Source organism: Chiloscyllium plagiosum, unplaced genomic scaffold, assembly GCF_037043375.1.
Source record: "Chiloscyllium plagiosum isolate Xiang-an unplaced genomic scaffold, Cpla_swu_hap1 HiC_scaffold_29, whole genome shotgun sequence".
NCBI lineage: Eukaryota > Metazoa > Chordata > Chondrichthyes > Orectolobiformes > Hemiscylliidae > Chiloscyllium > Chiloscyllium plagiosum.
Window position 1 is genome coordinate 33,535,231 of NW_028270167.1, and position 22,315 is coordinate 33,557,545.

A 22,315-nucleotide genomic window follows, 5' to 3' on the forward strand; every position below is an offset into this window, starting at 1 on the left:
GAATGGCCTCTGCTCCCATGTTTCTGTTACACCCAAAGTAAAGGTAGGAAAGAAGCTCTCGCCTAGAATTCTCGAGTGTGCAGTTTGTTACTGATGCAACTTCATTGAAATTCTTTGTAACCTCAGTCATTAATGTCCAAGTGAGGTGCCTGATGACTGGAGGGTGGTTAATGTTGTACCTTTGCTTAAGAAAGGTTGTCAGGAGAAACCAGAGAAATACAGACCTGTGAGTCTGACTTTGTTTGTGGGCAGCTTGTTGGAGGTGATTAACAAAGATAGGATTTATGGACATTTAGAGAGGCAAAAATTGATTAGAGATAGTCAGCATGGCTTTGTGAGGAAAATCATGTCTTACAAACTTGATTGGCTTTTTATTTTGAAGACGTTACCAAAAAGATTGATGAGGGCTGAGCAATAGACATTGTTTACTTGGATTTGAGTAAAGCCTTTGACAAGGTTCCACATGGTAGACTAATTAAGTAAAGTTAGGTCACACAGGAATCAGGGTAAACCTATCAATTGGATAATGGTTGGCTTAACAGCAGAAGGCAGTGTGGTGGAGGGTTGCTTTTCAGACTGGAGGCCTGTGACCAGCGGTGTTCCACAGGATTTGGTTCCAGGTCCTCTTTTGTCTATCGTTCATATTAATGATTTGGGTGAGAATATAGAAGGCATGGTTAGTAATCTTACGGATGACACCAAAATTGGTGACATAGTAGACAGTGAAGGAGGTTTTGTAAGATTGCAAAGGGACCTTGAGCAAATGGGTCAATGGGCTGAAAAATGGCAAATGGAGTTCAATTGTGATAAATATGAGGTATTGCAATTTGGTACAACAATCAAGGGTAGGCCTTATACAATTAATGGTAGAGTCTTGGGCAGTGTCATAGAGCAGAGTGACCTGGGGATCAGGTACATAATTCTTTGAAGGTTGCGTCACATATAGACAGGGTGGTTAAAAAGGCGTTTGGCACACTTCCCTTCATTACTCAGTCCTTGAGTACAGGAGTTAGGAAGTCATGTTGAGGTTGTACAGGACATTGGTGAGGCCTGTTCTGGAACGGTGAGGCCTGTTCTGGTTGCCCAGTTATAGGAAGGATATAATCAAGCTGGAGAAAGTTCGGAAGAGATTTACCAGGATGTTGCCAGGTATGGAAGGTTTGAGGCATAAGGAGAGGCGATAGGTTGGAACCTGTCCTCAGGAAAGGGCTCATTTTCGTGTCCCTCCAACCCCACCTCAATGAATTCCACACCTGCCACGACATGGAGCTTTTCTTCCACCGCCTTCAACTCCGTGTCACCTTCTTTGACAAAACTCTCAACCGCCCTGAGGACATCTTCTCCCACCTCCAACCTTCCTCCTCCACTTGGTCACACCCCACCGGCATCATACCCGCCCTAGACCTCTTCATTGCAGACTGCCAATATGACATCGGCCATCTCAATTTCTCCACTACCCTCACCCACTACAACCTCTCCCCCTCCGAATGTGCAGCACTCCACCCTCTCCGCAGCAACCCCTGGTTCACCATCAAACCCACTGACAAAGGCAGGGCAGTGGTAGGCTGGAGAACGGACCTCTATGTCACAGAGGCCAAACACCAACTCTCCAACACCATGTCCTACCTCCCCCTTGCCCACAACCTCACTGTGACCCATCAGGCCCAAATCACTCGCACTGTTCATGCCCTCATTACTTCTGGTGATCTCCCCTCCACAGCCTCCAAACTCATAGTCCCCCAGCCCCACACTGCCCAGTTCTATCTGCTCTCCAAGATTCACAAGCCCAATCAACCCAGCCGACCCAACATCTTGGCATGCTCCTGCCCCACTGAACTCATCTCATCTTACCTCGACTCCATCTTCTCCCCCTTAGTTCAGGCACTTCCTACTTACATCCGCAACACCAACCCCACTCTCCATCTCTTCCATAGCTTCCAATTCCCTAGCCCCCAGCACTTTATATTCACTCTGGATGTGCAGTCCTTATACACGTCCATACCCCACAAGGATGGCCTCCAGGCCCTCTGCTTCTTCCTTTCCAACAGACCCATTCAGTCCCCCCCACCAATACCCTCCTCCACCTCACCGAACTGGTACTTACCCTTAATAACTTGTCCTTTAACTCCTCCCATTTCTTCCAAATCCAGGGGGTAGCCATGGGCATCCAGATGAGCCCCAGAAACACCTGCCTCTTTGTCGGCTATGTCGAACAGTCCCTCTTCAGTACTTACACAGGCAATGTGCCCCAACTCTTCTGCCGTTACATCGATGACAGCATCAGCGCAGCGTCCTGCACCCAGGCTGAACTGGAGCAGTTCATCAACTTTGCCCACAACTTCTATCCTGCCTTCAAATTCTCTTCGTCCATCTCAGACACCTCCCTCCCCTTTCTTGACCTCTCCATTTCCATCTCCAGATGGACAGACTCCCAACAATGACCTAGACTGCATCTCCTCCCACCCAGTATCCTGCAATAACCCCATCCCATTCTCCAAATTCCTTCGCCTCTGCCACATCTGCTCGAACGAGAAGACATTCCACTCCCAAGATGTTCACCTATTTTGACCAACGTGCTTCTCCTCCCTCTGCATCAGACAGCCCTCCACCACAGCACCTCCAGTCCCCATTCCACTTCTCTAAACCCACTCCCCCAAAAGCAATAAAGCCAGACTCCCCCTTGTCTTCACCTACTACCCCACTAGTCTCTGCATTAAACATGCCTGCCAACTCCAAATAGACCCCACTACCAAGAACATTATCTCCTCCCCACCCCTCTCTGCCTTTTGCAAGGACCATTCCTCTAACTGCCCTTGATTTGTGCCACTCTCCCCACCACACCCCCCCCCCCTCCCCGGTAACTTCCCCTGCAACCAGAAAAGATGCAAAACCTGCCAGCAGACCACACCCCTCAACTCCATCCAGGGCCCCAAACAGCCCTTCCAGGTGAGACAGAGGTTCACCTGCATCTCTTCCAACCTGGTTTACTGCATCAGGTGCTCCCAATGTGGTCTTCTCTACATCAGGGAAACTGAACGTACATTTAGGGAACGGTTCAGAGTATCTCAGCCGGGTCCTCTGGGGCCGAACAGACCTCCCAGTCGCCGTCCATTTCAATTCCCCCAACCACTCCTTTCCAACATGACCATCCTTGGCCGCCTCCATTGTCACAATGGACCAAACCGCAAATTGGAGGAACAACATCTCATCTTCCGCCTGGGCAGCCTACAGCCCGGAGGACTCAACATTGAGTTCTCCAATTTCAAATAATCTTCCTCCCCATTCCCTGACTCCCTTCCCAGCCTCTCCCCCTCACTTCCACTCCTCCTTGCCACCAACTAGACTCATTCCTCCCATTGACCACCCAGGTTGTACCCTCTACTTGTCTTCACCAATCACTACCTCACCCACCTTCCGCTCTCCCCACCCAAAATCCTCCACCAACCCTACTCTTTTTGTGCAGCTCCCCCCACACCCATCCCCAGTCCTGAAGGGTCACACATGGAGCATCAGCTTCTCCACCTCCTGATGCTGCCTGGCTTGCTGTGTTCCTCCAGCTTCCTGCTTGTCTACCTTTTTGACTGAATCATGGGAGGTTGAGAGATGACCTTACAGAAGTTTATCAGCATGAGGAGTATAGACAGAGTTAAGGTAGGAGTCTTTTCTCTAGTATGAGGGATTTCAAGACAAGGGAACACATTTTTAAGGTGAGAGGAGAGAGATTTAAACAGGACACGAGGGCAACCTTTTTAAAGCAGAGGGTGGTTTGAGTGTGGAATAAACTTCCTGAGGAAGTGGTGGACATGGGCACAATTACAATGTTTGAAAGACATTTGACAGTGACTTGGCAAGATGGTGACGATTCAGTCGAACTGCCGTGGACAGCTCTGCCCAATAGCCAAGACACATTGGTGTTTTTTTTTACCATACCTGGCCAACTTACATGGAGGAATTGTTAATTTAAAAACTTGAAAAACACATATTCGTTGACAATTTGGAGTGGGAAGGATGCCAAAAGGAAAAGGAACGAGCAAACAGCAGCAGGGAGGACACTCCCTGCAGCACTGGGCACACCAGCAGCAGTCTCTCCTGAACCTCCGGGGAACCTGACAGACTCTCAGGAACTGGCGACGGCGATGGAGAGACTCACCCAGAAGGTCAAGGCTGCGATGGAGGAGGTCTGTGCCCAGGTCCAACCCATTGCATCCAAGCTGCAGAAGCAAGAACGGGGCCTCAGGGAGCAGCGGGTTGAACCAAGGCCTCGGAGAGGACAATCAAGTCTTCATTCGGACGGAGTCAGGTGCTGGAGCGGGAGGTACGGGCCTTGCGAGATCAGATCGATGCCCTCGAAAATCAAACTCGGAGAATGAATCTGCAGATTGTCGGGCTCCCGGAGGGTAAAGAAGATGGACAGCCAGTCAGCTTCTTTAAAAACTGCTTGCCGCAGTTCCTCGGCCTTCAAATATGGCCAGCTACAGATTGAAAGGGCCTATCGGATCGCACTGCACAGGTCTGGGCCGGTACAGTGCCCCCGCCCAGTCCTAGTGCACTTCCTCACATACAGGGACAAGTAAAAGGTGATAGAAGCCTCCAGATTACTGGGGAAAGTTTCACAGGCACTGCTGCACAAGGGGTCAAAAATCATGTTTTTCTAGAATTTCTTGGCTGCTGTAATTCGAAAGAGGAAGTCCTTCGATGAAGTGAAAAAGAGGCTGAGGAACCTGGGCATCCAGTACCCCATGAGGTACCCCGCAGTGCTCCGTTTCAGCCACGAGGATCCTGTTTATACATTTGACTTGGTGGATAAAACCAAGAACTTTGTAGACACTTTAAACAGACTGATTGGTCTGAAGAATACGGTTAATATTCGTTCTCTCTTCTTTCTTTCCCTGTGTTTTCCCTTCTTCCCTTTTCCTTTCTATTTCCCTAATAATTTAAAAAAAAACAAAAATCTTGGAAGATGTTGTTCGTATTATACTTTTATAACTGGATTTTATCATGGGCAATTTTGTGGGTGCCCTTTGTTGCTTTCCTTTTTTTTGTTCTATTTCCCTTTTAGTCGCAAATCGGGGTGACATGGAGCCAGGGGTAGGCAGAGGGCTTATCCTGACTTTGTCTTCTTTTGTAGCCTTAAGGATCATTTTCCTGTTTATTTACACTTTTTTTGCCTAAGGCTGAGGCACAGTCTGGGCCTGAACGAGCTGTGCAAGAGGGGATGGGTAGAGTGAGTGCCCCCTCTGGACAGCAGGGAAGAGTCTTGCGTTCAAAGTTTTATTGTTGCTTTCTTTGTAGCATTTTGGTAGCAATAGTTGTTTGTAGTTATGATAGAGTCGTTTTTGTATACACAATTCTGCGACTATATTTGGAGGTTAAGGCCAAGAGTGAGGGGCTAGGTTTGCGGAACTGGCGTCTGGATCCTTTTCTCCTTAAGGATTCCAAATTTGTGTAATACTTTTTGAGGGAGTTTCAGGTGTTTTTGACTATCAGTTCAGGCACAGCTAGTAGTCAGTCTATGCTATGGGATACCGCTAAGGTCTTTGCTAGGGATTAGCTATTTCTTATCCGGCTAGCCAGAAACAACAGAAGAGAGAACAATAGCATCTACTTGAAACGCAGTTGAAAGCCACTAAGGTGGCACATTTTGCGAGGCCTTTGGTGACCAACCTACAGTGGATCGTTGCCCTTCACGCTGCCCTGAATTCAATATTTACACAAATTGCAAAGAAAGAATTTGTTTTTGCTAGACAAAGGTGTTTCGAGAATGGGTCAGGGAAGTATTTAGCATACCTGACTAGGAAAAAGCGTGCTCCCCAATCCATTATTGCAATCAGCGACAGCACCGGGGTCTTTACATACAATGCCAAAAGGATTAATGAGGCTTTTCAGAGTTTTTACTCTGAATTGTATCGGTCTGAAGGTTGCGAGGATAGGACGGCCAAAATGGAAGCCTTTTTTAAGAGCCTGGACCTTCCGGGGGCAACGCTCTCTCTTTAATGCCCTCTTGACGGTTCAGGAAATACAGGAGGCTGCTACGCAACTTCAGAGTGGAAATGCGCCTGGCCTTGATGATCTCCTGGGTGAGTTTTAAAAGGAGTTTATCGGGATTCTGTCAGGGCTGATGTTGGAGATGTACAATCACTCCTATATGCATGAATGCCTACCACCATCTTTGAGAGAAGCTAATATTTCCCTAATTTTTAGGGGAAGGTTCCTGAGGATTATGCCTCATACAGGCCCATCTCTCTATTAAATTCAGATTTTAAGACTCTGTCTAAGATATTGACGATGAGATTGAAGAAGGTGTTGCCCTATATTGTCAAAGAGGACCAGACCGGTTTTATAAGGGGCCGTAGGTCCTCTAATAATATTAGAAGGTTGCTGAATATGGTCCAAGCTTATCAGCAACAATTGATCCAGAGTTTGGTAATTTCCTTCGATGCAGAGAAAGCATTTGACTGGGTGGAATGGCCATATCTCTTATGTCTTAGAGCAGTTTGGGCTGGGTGGAGTCTTTGTTAAGTGGGTGGAGGTTTTATATCGCCACCCTCTGGCTGCAGTCATCACCAACGGGGTGAAGTCTGAGAATTTTACGATTGGTCGGGGTTGTCGACAAGGCTGCCCCCTCTCACCATTGTCGTCTACGTTGGTGATAGAGCCACTGGCTGAGGCCATTCATCATAATGTTCACATAACCGCTCCAGAAGTGGGATCGGGGGTACACAAGATTACACTGTATGTGGATAATGTTTTTTTAAGATTAGATTCCCCACAGTGTGGAAACAGGCCCTTCGACCCAACCAGTCCACACCGACCCTCTGAACAGTAACCCACCCAGACCCATTTCCCTCTGACTAATGCACCTAACACTATGGGCAATTTGTCCTTCTGTTTTTCTCAGACCTGATGACCTCCGTACCCCATCTGATACGAAATATTAATTCATTTGGGGCTTTTTCAGGATATAAGGCCAACTTTGCAAAGTCGGAGGCTATGTCTTTGGGAGACCTCAATGAAGTGCCAGAGGTTGAAGGTGGCCCTAGGTTCCCCTTTAAGTGGCCACAGACGGATTACTGATAGCAAAGTATCTTTAATACCCCCATGTTTGAGGAGTTATTTTGGACTCATTTTGCTCACCTGCTTGACAATATTAGGTGGGATCTCCAGAGATGGGAGGCTCTTCCAATTCTGTGCTTGGGCCAATTAGCCCTTATAAAGATGAAGGTCCTTCCTGGTTTGCTTTATCCCATGCATATGCACCTATAATGTTTCCCAGGTCAAAGTTACGAAAACTTATGGATTGGTTTAATCCCTTCGTCTGGCATCGTGGGCGGCCCCTCATCAAACTTACTAAATTGCAGTTGCCTCAAGGATAGGGAGGAGTTGATTTCCCAGACATCAGGAGGTATCAATAGAGTTCCCTGCTGTCCTGTGCGCACAACTGGGCAGGTAACAACCAGGCTCAATACGGCTGGATATCGAGACCTCCCAGGCAAGGTGCCTTCTTATTAACCTGTTCATGGATAAGATAAGGACAGTTCTGGACCACTGCCGGAACCCCATTGTTATTAGTACAGTCAAGGCATGGAGGGCGATGCGTCAAAGTGAGGGTTGCTTATCAAAGACTTCGCCACTCACTCCCACAGTTTATTCTGGGGTTCTGACCAGGGATGATGGGTTTGAACCAGGGTTCAAACTTTGGGCAGTGAGTGAAGTTTCCAGTTTGGGAGACTTGTTTGAGTGGGAGGTTATGATGTTTTTTGAGCAACTGAGCCGTAAACACAGGCTGCCCAGCAGAGATCTTTTCAGGTTAGGGATTTCATCCAGAAGAAGACTACATTTCTCACTAAGCCCAAGGGCCCGTTACAGAGAGGTTGTTGCTACATGCCACAAGCACCCTCTCGGTTAGTGCCCTCTATTGCCTGCTGGCTGGCAGGGCCTGGCAGGATATTAACCAGTTATAAGAAGTCTGGGAGTATGAGCTAGGAGTGGAGATCTCTTCTGATACGTGGGAGGACATTTGAGAGAAATGTGTGAAAGATCTCAGTTTGTAATAGGACATGCGCTATGCAGTCAAAAGTTCTGCACAGGGTTCATCTGACACTGGACCGTCTGGCAAAGTTTAAAAAAGGGGCATCTCCAATGTGACCTGAATGTATTATAAGTGTAGGGACTCTTACCCTGGAAATACCACAAGCTCAGTGTTTATTGGAGCGCTGTGGCAGGAGAAATAGGGAAGGTATTGAGGACCAAAGTTAAAGTAGACCCGACATCTCTCCTCCTAGGTCTACCAAATTTATCTTCTTTAGACGGGCGTAGAAAGAAACTATTTAGTATTGTTACTGTGCATGGAAGAATATTCCGATCAATTGGGTATCTGAGAATGCACCAGCTTACGGGGATGGCAGGAATTAGTTATGGAGCACATTCCCTTGTGTTTTCTCACATATATGGTGCACCACACAACAGACCTTTTTTTTTTAAAAAAGGGCACGGCAGCCTTTGAGTTATTTGGACTTAGATCTGTCTGCTATCTTAACTAGGGCATTTGTTTAACCAAGATGGTTAGGTTTGCTGAACCCTGGGAAAGGTCTCCTGAGTTAATACAGGTGTATATAGACACATATACACACAATGCTCCCATTTTTTGTTTGGAAACTTTGCGTGTGTTTTTTGTTGCTTTATTAGTCACTTCTTTATTGGTGCTAGTTTGCACAGTATTTGGTTTTGTTGTGTATGAAAGGGTAGGTTAGTAGTTAGTAGTAGACAGTAGTAGTATTGTAATTTGCATTTTTTTTATTTTACTGGTATGTTATTTTCAATAGCTTCATATTTTTGAAAAACAAAAAAGTCTTTTTTGCTAATAAATATATTTATAAAAAAAAGGTCATTTGGCTAGGTACATGAATCAAAGGTTTGGTGGGATATGGGCCAGGAGCAGGCAGGTGGGCAGGTTATATTCGGCATGGACTGGTTTGAGTTGAAACTTTATTGCTGGAACAGCACAGCAGGTCAGGCAGCATCCAGGGAACAGGAGATTCGACGTTTCGGGCACAGGCCCTTCTTCAGGAAAAGAAGGGCCTGTGCCCGAAACGTCGAATCTCCTGTTCCCTGGATGCTGCCTGACCTGCTGTGCTGTTCCAGCAATAAAGTTTCAACTTTGATCTCCAGCATCTGCAGACCTCACTTTCTCCATGGACTGGTTTGACCCAATGAGTTTTACAGTATGAAGATTGACCAATCAGAAAAGATTAGCAGATTGGGATGGAGAGAGCAAGAGCCATTCTCAACTCTCATCAAGGCTTGTGACAAGATTCAAACATCAAACTGGGGTCACACAGTGGGAAAACATTTGGGAACACTGATCTGGAGAGATAGATGAAAAATAGATAGCATTTCACACAAAGAAACAGCCACAGACGTGCAATAGTTCATTAAAGGGGACAAAGATAACGTTAACAGGTTTGAGAGAAAGAAAAGAACTTCTGGAGAAAAGTATAAACATTTGGTGGGAAGGTTTGTGGGTGGGTCGGAGATCTATCGAAATAGGACTATTTTCAACAGACCTTTCTTGGTTTCAAAACCGAGCTAACACAGACTAGTAGGTGGGAGGAAGCATTAACCTCTAATATGTATTCCTGGAACTGGCAAACACATCAGTCAGACAGGACAATACAGTGAACACAGATGCACATTTTAATCAAAAACTTGTTTTTTTAATATTCAAAAGGGTGCTATCACCGCGTTTGATGTTCAGTATGGCTCTAACATAAGTATCTCAGTGAGGATTCTTCAGAGAAGTAAACAAACACCCAGTCAGCACAAACCACAAAATCAGCACTGCAGCAGCTCTCACTTTTTAAACTGAGCTCGTTGCACCATGTGTACATCAAACATAATTTATTTTGCTCAGTAGATCATTTTAACAGGTGTTTAAAATTAGACTAATGATGAGGAGCAAGGTAAAATGGTAGAGGAGCAATGGCATTTTAAAAGGAGATAATTCATAAGTTAGAGTCATAGAATTGTACAACATGGAAACAGACCCTTTGGTCCAACTTGTCCATGCTGACCAAAAATTCTAAACTAACCTAGTCCCATTTGTCAGCATTTGACCATATCCCTTTAAACCCTCATATTCATGTACCCATCCAGACGCTGTTTAAAATGTACCAATCTCCACCACTTCCTCTGGCAGCTCATTCCACCCTCTACATGAAAAAGTTGCTCCTTCGGTCCTTTTTAAATTTTTCCCCTCTCACCTTAAACCTATGCTCTCCAGTTCTGGACTACCCCACCCCAGGGAAAAGACCTTTGCTATTTACCCTCTCTATGCCCCTCACAATTTTATAAACCTCTATAAGGGGTCACCCCTCAGCCTCAGCCACTATTCTATTGAGGAATAAAGACTATGCCAGAAGAATGCACTGTTTCTAAATAAGCAAGGATTGGATGATACTAAATTGAAAGAAAATGTATACAATACTAAAATTAGTGAAAGGTTAAAAGATGGAAAAAAGTTTTGGAAACCAGCAAAACACAACAAAAACAACAATAATGAAGGGGGCCAAGTGAGTTAAACCTAACAATAAACAAAAACACTATATAGAAAGGAAGAGAGTAGCTAAAGTGAACATTTTTGTTAAAGTTGAGACTGGGAACTTACTCATGGGAAATGAGGAAATGGCAGATTCTTTGAGCAAATATTTTCCGCCTTCACAGCAGTGAACACAAAACCAAAAGCGAAGTGTTGTAGTCTTGTGGAACAGAGGGACTGATCAGCCTCAAGTCCCATTACTTTTTCTCTTGTGATCATGAGGGAATATGTTCCTCCTTCCATAGTCACAGTCATAATGTCATACAAGCACAGAAACAGACCCGTCAGACTGTTCAGGTGATGCAAACTTTAAAAATTACATACATGGCGAAAGGGTGGTTTAAAAGGCATTTAACATGCTTGCCTTCATTGCTCAGTCCTTTGAATATAGGAATTTGATGTCATGTTGATGGTGTACAGGATGTTGGTGAGGCCTCTTCTGGAGTACTGCATCCAATTCTGGTTGCCAAGTTATAGGAAGGATATTAGTAAACTTGAGAGGGTGCAGAAAAGATTTACCAGGATGTTGCTGGGAATGGAGGATTTGAGAAATAAAGAAAGGCTGGACAGGCTGGGACTTTTGTCACTGGAGCGTAGGAGGTTGGGAGGTGACCTTATAGAGGTTTAAGGTCATGAGGCATGTAGAGAAGGTGAATGACAGGTGTATTTTCCCCAGGGTGGAAGATTTCAAGGCTAGGCGGCATGTTTTTAAGTTGAGAGGAGAAAGTTTTTAAAAGGACATAAGGGACAATTTTTGTTTTACAAGGGGAGTGGTTCATGTGTGGAATGAACATCCAGAGGAAATAGTGGACGAGGGTACAGCTATAACATTTGAAAGACATTTGAATAAGTACATGAATAAGAAATGTTTGGAGGGATAGGAGCAAGGAGCAGGCAGTTGGGACTAGTTTAGTTTGGAATTATGGTTGGCATGGACAAGTTGGACCGAAGGGTCTGTTTCTTTCCGTCTGACTCAATGACCCTCTGATTATGAAAGGAGGAACATAAACCATCACAATCACAAGAGAAAAAGTAAATGAAAAAAAATGGGACTTAAGACTGACGAGTCCACTGGAAATGATAGTCTGCACTAGAGTCCAAAATATTTAGATTACGGCAAATTGGAAAAAGTCAAATTTAACACCTCTGTTCAAGAGGGGGACAGAAACCAGAGAACAATACACCAGTTAGACTAATGTCTGCCATTGAGAAATGCTAGAATCCAGTATTAAAGTTCTTAACTAGGATATTTGGAGTATCATAACACAAGCAGGCAGATCCACACGGTTTTGCAAAAGACAAATTAAGTTTAACAATTTAATCGACCTTTTTGAAGAAAACAAGCAAGGTAAATAAAGAGATACCAACAGATGCATGTTTTTTGGATTTCCAAAAGACATTCAACAAGATGCCACATTAAAAAGTTACAGTACTAAGCTTAAAAGCCTATGGTGTTGGAAGTTATATATTGGCATGGATAGAGATCTGTGTACCTAACAGGAAACCGATAAATGGGTCATTTCCTTGATGGCGAAATGCAACTAACTGAGTATCACAGGAATCAATGCTGGGGCTTCAACTCTTTATGACCTACATTCATAACTTGGATGAAGGAACAAACTGTATAGCAGCCAAACTTTTCAAATGATGTGAAGATAGTTAGAAAAGGAAATCGTAAAGAGGGTAGAAAGAATATTGATAGGTGGAGTAAAGAGAAAACTGAGATTATGTCAAATAAAATGTTAGACTGTCCACTTTGACAGGAAGAATACAAAAGCAGAAAATTACTTAAGTGGATGGAAAGTACAGAATGTGGTAGAACAGAAGGGTATGGTTGTCATTGTACACAAAACTCAAATTCTGCATACAGACACACCAAGTAATTAGGAAGACCAATAGAATGTTTGTTTTTCCTTCCGAGTGAGTTCAGATGGTGTGTGGAGAAGTCTTGCTACAACTGTACAAGGCATTGGCAAGATCACTCCTTTGGTAAAGTTATCATACTTAGGGAGGTGCATACCTGCATTGAAAGCTGTTCAGAGAAGGTTCACTTTCTTAGTCATGGGGTGAGTTCTTTGTCCTAGGAGGAAAAAGTAAGCAGTTTGGGCCTATCCTCATTAGAGGTATGGAAGGTAAAGTGATTTTACTGAAAACTAAAACATTCTATGAGGGCTTGACAAAGTTAAAAGGATGTTGCCCGTCATGTACGAGTCTATCACTGGTGACAGTTCCAAAATAGGAGAGCCTCCCATTTTCAATGGAGATGAGGAAAAATGTTTTTTTTTTCTCCTGAGGGGGGCATTGGTGTTTGCAATTCTCTTTTCCAGTGAAGAGTGGAGGCTGGGTCACCAAATATAATTAAGATTCAGTTAGACAGATCTTTAAATTGTCAGGAGGATCAAAGGAAATTAGAGTTAAGGTCACAATTAGATCATCCATAATCTTATTAAATAGCAGGGCAGGTTCGAGGGATCCCTACACCTTCTCCCATCTTATGTTTTTATTTAATCCATATACAGGGATCAGATTAGATTCACATTAGATTTGTCACAGGTTGTAGATGAGTTATTTTAGTTTATGGGTCCTGTCTGGTTGCGACTTGTTAATTGCAATATGTTTTTCTCTGCGGGCTGGGCCTCCTGTATTTAACACTTTTTTTTTGTCAGTAGTTGCTCAGCAGATTTTGGATGAGAAGTTAAACCAAGATCCACTCCCAACTGCCTTCTCAGACAGAGGCAAAATATCCCATGACATTATTTTGTAAAGGAGCAAAACTGATATCCCGAGTGACCCAGACAATATTTATCCTTAATTACCATTCCAATAAACAGATTATGTAGTCCCTATTACAAATTGTTTTGTGGGGTATTACTGTGAACAAGTTAATTGCCTTGCTTCCTACATTACAGCAGTGACTCGCTTGAAAAACTACCTCAATGACTATAAAAGCACTTTGAGATGCTCAAAAGTTGTGAAAAGCATGAAACAAATGCAAGTCTTACTATTAAGTAACCAATATACCTGTTGTTTTTTGAATGCACTAGGACCTTTATATGCTAGGTTGTTATAAATACATAAATGGCAGAAACAGGTTCAAAGCGACTGCATGGTGAGCACAAGTGGTAGAGTGTAAGAAATCACAGCCTGGATTCTCCAGGTGTCGATTATTATTGCTGTGCAAAGCACAAAGACAAGTATAGTACACTTACAGGCGTAGCAAACATCTTTTTTCACCTTTCTTATCAAGGACAATGGTAAACACAGACCTGATGCTTTCCCATTGGGAATCAGTGAGTCATTGTATCTGTTCTTAGAATTCTTATGACTATCTGCCTCAAAGGGCTGTCTGATCCCTTTCCTGATGAAGGCCTTTGGCCGAAATGTCGATTTTCCTGCTCCTCGGATGCTGCCTGACCTGCTGTGCTTTTTCAGCACCATTCTAATCTAAACTCTGGTTTCCAGCATCTGCAGTCCTCACTTTTGCCCTGCTCCCTTTCAGCCAATGTTCATGGGAAATTTACAGAGGGCATTCTACTATCAGAGTCCCACTCATTGGATTGGCCTCTGGTTTCAACAAATGAAAAGTTGACTGAGCTATAGCTTACACCTGAGTTTGATGCAATCATTGCAATTGCAAAAGAGTATGTCACAAGATGCTTGGTCTGTAGGCTTGAGCTAACATTTGATGTCAGATCGGTGTCTGTTAATAAGATATGTAGGTAAACTCTGTAAACCTGGTTAATCTGCTGACCAAGTGAAGCGAGAGACTTGTCACGAGCTACACAGTAGCTTGTGTTTTCTTTCTTAAAAAAAAAGGCCCTAACTTTACTTTAATTCACTCAAGGCAGAGGCAACACTAGCTGGGCCAGCATTTATTACCCATCCCTAATTGCCCTTCAGAATGCCTCCTTGAACCAGTCCATGTGCTGTAGCTTGACCCACAATGCTGTTAGGGAGGGAGTTTGAGGCTTTTGATCCAGTGACACAGAAAGGAAGGCGATATGTTTCCAAGTCAGAATGGCAAGTGGCTTGGAGGGGAACTTGCAGCTGGTGGTTTTCCCATATACCTACTGTCCTTGTCCTTCTAGATGGAAATGGTCATGGATTTGGAAGATGCTGTCTAAGAATCTTTGGTGAATTTCTGCAATGCATCTTGTAGATTTGTACACACTGCTGCTACTGAGCATTAGTGGTGGAGGGAGTGGAGCTTATGGTGTCAATAAGGCAGGCTTTGTCCTTGATAATGTGAAGCTGCTCGAGTGTTGTTGGAGCTTCTGCCATCCAGACAGGCAGGCAGGAAGTATTCCATCAAACTCACTACTTGTGCCTTGTAGATGGTGGAGCGGCTTTGGGGAGTCAGAAGAGGAGTTACTCACTGCAGGCTTTGCAGCCTCTGGCCTGCTCTTGTAGCCAGTGTATATATGTGACGAGTTGTTGAGTTTCTGGTCAATGGTAACACCCAGGATATTGATATTGAGGGATTCAGTGATGATAACACCACTGACTGTCAAGGGGTGAAGGTTAGATTGTATCTTATTGGAGATGGTCATTGCCTATCATTCTGTGTGTGGTGCCAATGTTATTTACTGTGTATCAGCCCAAGCCTGGATATTGAGACAGGAGCCCTTAGACTTTCCCGCAACGTCAATTTTGTGCCCCTTGAATGCTGCTTGACCTGCTGTGCTTTTCCAGCACCACTCTAATCTGGACTCTAATCTCCAGCATCTGCAATCCTCACTTTCGCCAAGCCTGGATATTGTCCAAGGCTTGCTGTATTTGAACATGGACTACTTCAGTATCTGAAGAGTTGGAATGTGCTGAACATTGTGTAATGCTCAGTGAACATTCCCATTTTAGACCTTATGATGGAGGGGAGGTGACTGATGAAGCAGATGTTTGTGCCTAGGACACTACCCTGAGGAACTCCTGCAGAGATGTCCTGGAGCGGAGATGACTGACATCCAACAACCACAACCATCATCCAATAGGCCAGCTATGACTGCAACCAGTGGAGAGTTTGCACCCTCAATCTTTTATTAGCACTCTTAATAAAACTGCTGCTAGGAACATTATCTCACCTTAATGATCAATGATAACAGGTTACTGCACTGTCAACTCAACAGTACAGATGTTGGCTTTTGGCATGCCTCTGCTTCCTCAACTATGCAGTATAATTCCTTATTCCTGCAACCATATCACAGGAGCCTCCGAACAGTTTTTAAAAAAGGCATCTTGGACAGAGGAGTTCTTAGTTAAGTCTTGGTTTATTGTTTGGGTTTCTGTGGCCCACCTAACCATTTAACCACATCAGTTGTTGTGTACTTGGCCATGCAATACTTGCACTGGGGAGGTCTACCTCAATCCATGCTGATCATTGAGTAGAGAGGATCACTAGACAACTCTGTACTTTGGAAGCCTTTCCACTCAACTCCAGGTAATTGTGTACGACAATTCCTCAGTGATTGAAGGATGTTTATAGCTACTCCAAAACTTGTTTATATAATTTGCCTGGTTAACCTCCAGCAGCATTGGCAAATATGTAATCTTCACCTAATGTTAGACTGTTCTTAGATATTGGGATTTCTGAATAGCCTAAACCTGCTGTTGGGTTTCATATAGGTCAGGCATGAGGCAGGTTATATAAAAAAAAAACTTTTGCATCTCTACACAGATTCATGCGCACTCTGTTAACATTCACAGAAAACAATTCAACTCCGTTTCCCTGCCTGGACTTCAACCTTTCCTCTCCTGAGATGCAAAATGAGAGAAGACTATATTCTTCTACATTCTCCATTACTCTCTTCTGCTTCCAACCAGCCAAGGCTAGTAATTACAGTCATGAGTAATGCTGATTATTTTTAACTGTGTTCATTCTCCAGAGTTCTGGCAGGGAGATGGTGTTGAGCTGGTGTATCCCAGAGCAGAAGGACTCTAAGTTATACCTTTCTGTATTTTTAAGTTAGTGTGAATGGTGCCTATGCATGGCAGCTGTATACACTTTTTACTGTATTTTATATTGAATACGTGACAATAAATGATTTAATTCAGTTCAGTTCAATTCTTATCCCACAACTCTGACTAGATTTACTTTAGTTGAACAGTTACCTTGGGATATTTTGGAACATCACGTTGCAGAGTCAGTTTTATAGGTTCCTCCACGATTGTGTGCTTGCAAGATGTGTTTGATCTGGCAGAAAGGGAAATTGTTAAAATTAGGAGCATTCAGGTGGATCTCTGATCCAGGAATCAGCTGTGGCTGAATATTTATATTCCTGATGAAGGGCTTATGCCTGAAACACCAATTCTCCTGCTCCTCGGATGCTGCCTAACCAGCTGTGCTTTTCCAGCACCACACTTTTGGCTCAGATCTCCAGTCCTCACTTTCTCCTATTTATATGCATGCCCAAGTCAGAAAGATAGTTAAATCTCACTTAAGACTTGAGCAGGTAACCTAGGATTGCACTGCAATGGTGCACGGAGGGAGTACTGCACTTTTGGAAGAGAGTACCATTTTTCAGATGAACTGTTCAACTCAGTCACTGACTGTTCTCACTAGTGGCTGAGAGAGATTCCCCTTCAAAACGGTGCCAAAGAGTTGCGCTAAAATCCTTTAATTTCTGTTCCATTCCTGACATTTGCTGTGGCACTGACACACCACTTATTTCATTATAATTTTTCCTCTCATTAGATGAACAACAATAATTATTGACTACTTAGGTCTCTCACCTGCTGCCTAAGGACAATTCATCCTTGAGTACCTTCAGGTCATTCTTACATTTCTCTATTTCCACCATCTTTAAGCCTTCCACTGGAAACAAAATTGAAATCAGACAAAATTTAAAAAGGTGTAGAAGAGAGGATTTTGAATTCATTATCATCATAGTTAAAGGCAAGCTCTGAATGTTATGTTTCTTTTTGATCTTGAAATGGCAATTCTCGGAGTCTATTGAAAGCACTGGGTTGAGTTTAGGTGTTAAACTTCTCCCATCCCCTCTCTAATGCCTAAAAGGACTGCTATATTGGTTGATCTGAATGTATCAATATTTTCTGGTGATGATTGATTGGCCCCAAATTTCAGACACATCAATGGATCAGAGAAAAAGAAAATGGTCTTATGTGTGATTTCTATGTGTGCAAGAGTTGTTGAGGTAGCCCAGTAGTAAGTCACAAAAATCTTAAATTTCAGCCTCACGTCCCAATCATTTTCCCTTCTTTCCCATTTGTGCACAAACGGTTTGAAAAGGAGGACAATTTTGGATAGTAAAGGCATTGTCCCACCAAGTGCCTGAACTTAAGGCCCCAAAACATTTACTGGAAAAAATATGTCCAAGAAATTCAAAAGCAAATTTGCAGGTGATACACTGAATTACTTTGTTCTAATCTGAATGTATTTCTCTTAACTCCACACTCATATAGATCTCCAAAGATTCAAGATTCAAAGAAATGAGAGTTTGCTCTATGTAATAATATATAGGTTACAGCAACATTTTAAGCTTGCACAATCTTTCAGGAATGGTAATGGTTAATGTTATTTCTTTGCATGTTCGTTCTTTTCCCTTCTGCTTTTACTTAGTACCAGTATTGGCCACCTTCACATACCCTATCCAAGAAAACATTCACGTGATTTCAGGGGGAAGAATATTGACCATGTGACTAATGACCACAATCCTGTTCCATCTTAAAGCTCAGGTAAATGCAGATTCCAGGAGTGTTCATAGTGTTGAAGCCCTGCCTGAGTTGGTCCCGGTGCCTAGAAGCAGAGACCATAGCTGCAGGTTACTATCCTTGCTTAAAGATTGAAGCTGGGCTGTTCCTAGGCTGCATTGTTCAGGAAAATGTAATATACAACTGAGTCTTCAGGGCTATCAAAACAGGATTCATTAATCCTAAAATCTTTAGAGACTGCTGATGCGATTGATGTTGATAATTCTGCTGCTCTTATGAGTCACCATTGATAACCGCTCATACCTACTGCATACAAAATAACATTGGTGCTGCCATCAATTTTAAACTTGTGGTGGTTGGCTGTGAGGCTTGTTAATCTCAAATTCTTTGGGACTGCAAAATCTCTACTATAATAACTGGAAGTATAAGATCAATACTCCAGATATTCAAACAGTTAATTCAAAATGGCTACTTCAAATGAATCCTGGTTAAAAATCCTCATTTACTGTTGAGTGGTTTCATGCCTGAAGTTTGATCTCAATTCTGAAAGAGGCTCTTTGACCCAAAATCATTTTATTGTTCAGGAAATGGATAATCTGCACCTCCATTCGTATTGACCATGAGTATTGCAGCTGCTGATGTGCGAGATTCATTGGCCTAGGTAGGACACAGAAAGTCCACCCCTTGCATTCTATGTGCCCCCTTCCACATGCTGAACCTTCCTTCTAAGCAGTGAGGCCATATAGTCACTCCAAGAATCAGAGATTTGTCCAAAACGAACGAACAATGGGATGTAGGAGTGAACCTATCCAATTTATTGTCGTCATGACCTCCACCACTAACAGCACCAACACTATCAGCAATGTAAATGAAAGGTTCAAAATGCCAACTTACATTCAACCCTCTTTTCCAATGCTGCCAACCTGCTTGAGATTTCAGTTTTCAGGTCATTGACTTTGAAAATTCTGCAAGAGAAGCAAACTATCAATAGTTACTTTAAACTCTGTGCATCATCTGTATTTTAACTTGTCCTGCTCAGTTGATCAAATGCCATCATACAAATGGAGCTCTGGGATTCAGGTTCCTCTGCTATCTTAGGTTAATTAAACTTGGACACTGAAAGAAGTCTTCATACTCTTATGAAGGGAATTGGAGACTGTCACCCTTCTTGTCCTTGGTAGTGCCTTAGCTGCCCTCTGTCTTAGCTGCAGAATGTTAAATGGTCCAGGAGGGTAGAGGGAGGGGCAAAATACAATGTGTAGTTGACCCACAAGAGGAAACCCCTGCTATCCCTGACCCCGACTAAAGTATAGGAGTGTGAAAAGTCATGGATACGGTGATGTCCCACATTCACTGTCCTGGCCCAGGCAATCATGGTGCTCCCTGTTCCAATGGATCCATATCCAGAATAGGTAATACCTTCAGCATAAGAGGAAAACAAATGTTGAAAATTCAAGGAAAAAATATAGACTGCTTACCTTGAAAAATGGTCAGCAACTTGTGTCAGAACATTCTGCATCAAGTCGTCTTCTTCTAAATATGCAGAGAAGGTGATTGATGACAGACATTAGAATGCAGCAGATTTTTTCACATTTTCCAGTGTATCCACTATCCCTTGGCATTCAAAAATCCACTATTCATTCAGGGCATGTGGGCATTGCAGGCTGTACCAGCATTTATGGACCATCCTTAATTGCTCTTGAGTGGGTGGTAGTAAACTGCCCTTTTGACTCCAAATACTGTTGGGGAGGTAACTCCAGGATTTTGATTAGCGACACTGAAGGAATGGTGAGTGGCATAGAGGGAAACTTGCTGCTGATGGTGTTCCCTTGTACATGATGCCCTTGTCCTTCTAGATGGTAATAGGCATAGCTATGGAAGGTGCTGTCAAAGGAACATTGGAGAATTTCTGTTGTGCATCTTGTAGATTACAACAGGATCTTGATCAGATGGGCCAATGGGCTGAGAAGTAGCAGATGGAGTTTAATTCAGATAAATGCGAGGTGCTGCATTTTGGGAAAGCAAATCTTAGCAGGACTTATACACTTAATGGTAAGGTCCTAGGGAGTGTTGCTGAACAAAGAGACCTTCATAGCTCCTTGAAAGTGGAGTCGCAGGTAGATAAGATAGTGAAGGTGGTGTTTGGTATGCTTTCCTTTATTGGTCAGAGCATTGAGTACAGGAGTTAGGAGGTCATGTTGTGGCTGCACAGGACATTGGTTAGGCCACTGTTGGAATATTGCGTGCAATTCTGGTCTCCTTCCTATCGGAAAGATGTTGCAAAACTTGAAAGGGTTCAAAAAAGATTTACAAGGATGTTGCCAGGGTTGGAGGATTTGAACTACAGGGAAATGCTGAACAGGCTGGGGCAGTTTTCCCTAGAGTGCGGAGGCTGAGGGGTGACCTTATAGAGGTTTACAAAATTATGAGGGGCATGGATAGGATAAATAGGCAAAGTCTTTTCCCTGGGGTCAGGGAATCCAGAACTAGAGGGCATAGGTTTTGAGTGAGAGGGGAAAGATATAAAAGAGACCTAAGGGGCAATTGTTTTCATGCAGACAGTGATACATGTATGGAATGAGCTGCCAGAGGATGTGGTGGAGGCTGGTACAATTGCAACAGTTAAGAGGCATTTGGATGGGTACATGAATAGGAAGGGTTTGGAGGGATATGGGCCAGGTGCTGTCAGGTGGGACTAAATTGGGTTGGGATATCTGGTCAGCATGGACGGATTGGATTGAAGGGTCTGTTTCCAAGCTGTACATCTCTATGACTCTATGGTAGATGATGCACACTGCTGCTATTGAGCATTGGTCGCGGAGGGAGTGAATATTTGTGGAAGTGGCAGTATCCAAAGACTTGAATATACTCAATGACTGGGCATTCACAAACCTGTGAGCAGGAGAATTCTGAAGATTCATAACCCTCTCAATGAAGAAATGCCTCCTTATGTCAATGTGAAATATTATCCTGAGGCTGTGATCTATAGTTCTAGTCTCTCTAGCCAGGCTCATAACCTCTCAGTCTCTACCTTCCAGCTCTAAACATTTCAGCAAGATTACATTTATGAAAATGAAACAAATTTCAACTCAAAGTTTCACCACAGGAGAAATACATTCATCCCTGCACTAATCCAATGATAAATACAAGCTGTTCATCCGGTAGCAGGGTTCAGCATTTGGATGGGGCGCATAGAATACAGGCGGTGGATTTTCCGTGTCCTACCTGCTGTCACACATTAAGTGGGTGTGTGGTGGGTAGTGGTTGGTGGACCTGGAATGGAGCAGAGTGGTCAGTGGGCTGGGGGCCAGTCTGGTCAGCCTGTCACAGATGGTGGTCAGCAGCTTGCGAGCCCAGTTGGGGTTGGCCCAGCGCAGGGGAGAGCGGGACCACATGTGAAAAACCCCCAGTGTGGGGAGACTGCAGGCTAAAGGAGGACTGTAATGGCTATCCTGTAACTTTATAGTTCTTCATTGTATAAATTAATGAAATAATGTAGAACTTTTAACTTTTTCCTATACTTCTGTATTTTTGTACCTAATCTATTTTAGTACCTCAGACAGTGCTGTGTGTGGCGACATTGTACAGTTTTCACTGTACTTCTGTATTCAAGTACATTTGACAATAAAACAACTTTAGTTCTACTCACATGTAGGCTGTTGAAGCCCATAAGAGGGCACTTATGGCCTTATCCCACCCCCTGCCAATGTTTCATGTGTATTGTTGAAGGTTAGGACCACTCCAAATAGGAAGACCGGCTGCTTTAGCTGTGTGGGTTGGTGTTAGCTAGGTGGGAAAGGGTAGGAGGAGGTGGGTATAGGAGAGAATTGAGTGGAGGTTGGAGGTGGAACCTCCTTTACAAGCCCCTTTGATCCATTCAGAGGCAGCCTGTCAAAAGGTCATTCCAACCCCTCCCCCTTTGATGATGGCCTCAGCTGCAGCACACCCCTATCAGGCCTCCTTGCCTACACTCTTGTCCCTCGACCTTAGACTCCCACACAAAGGGTCCCTGCTGTCTGCTGACACACCATTCACAGCTGCTACTGCTGGGACGAA

At 43.7% G+C, this 22,315-nt stretch overlaps 1 protein-coding gene across 2 annotated transcripts in view; it reads right to left on the reverse strand.

Moving 5' to 3' along the window:
- LOC122540525 (high affinity cGMP-specific 3',5'-cyclic phosphodiesterase 9A) overlaps positions 1-22,315 on the reverse strand; it is a 78,286-nt gene that overhangs the window by 46,906 nt on the left and 9,065 nt on the right. For both annotated transcript variants that reach the window (XM_043676388.2, XM_043676390.2), the window contains 4 exons: positions 19,738-19,792; positions 19,154-19,224; positions 17,321-17,402; positions 16,700-16,781 (listed from right to left, as the gene is read on the reverse strand). In XM_043676388.2, the coding sequence (XP_043532323.1) occupies positions 16,700-16,781; positions 17,321-17,402; positions 19,154-19,224; positions 19,738-19,792 (290 nt within the window). The remainder of the gene's footprint in view (positions 1-16,699; positions 16,782-17,320; positions 17,403-19,153; positions 19,225-19,737; positions 19,793-22,315) is intronic.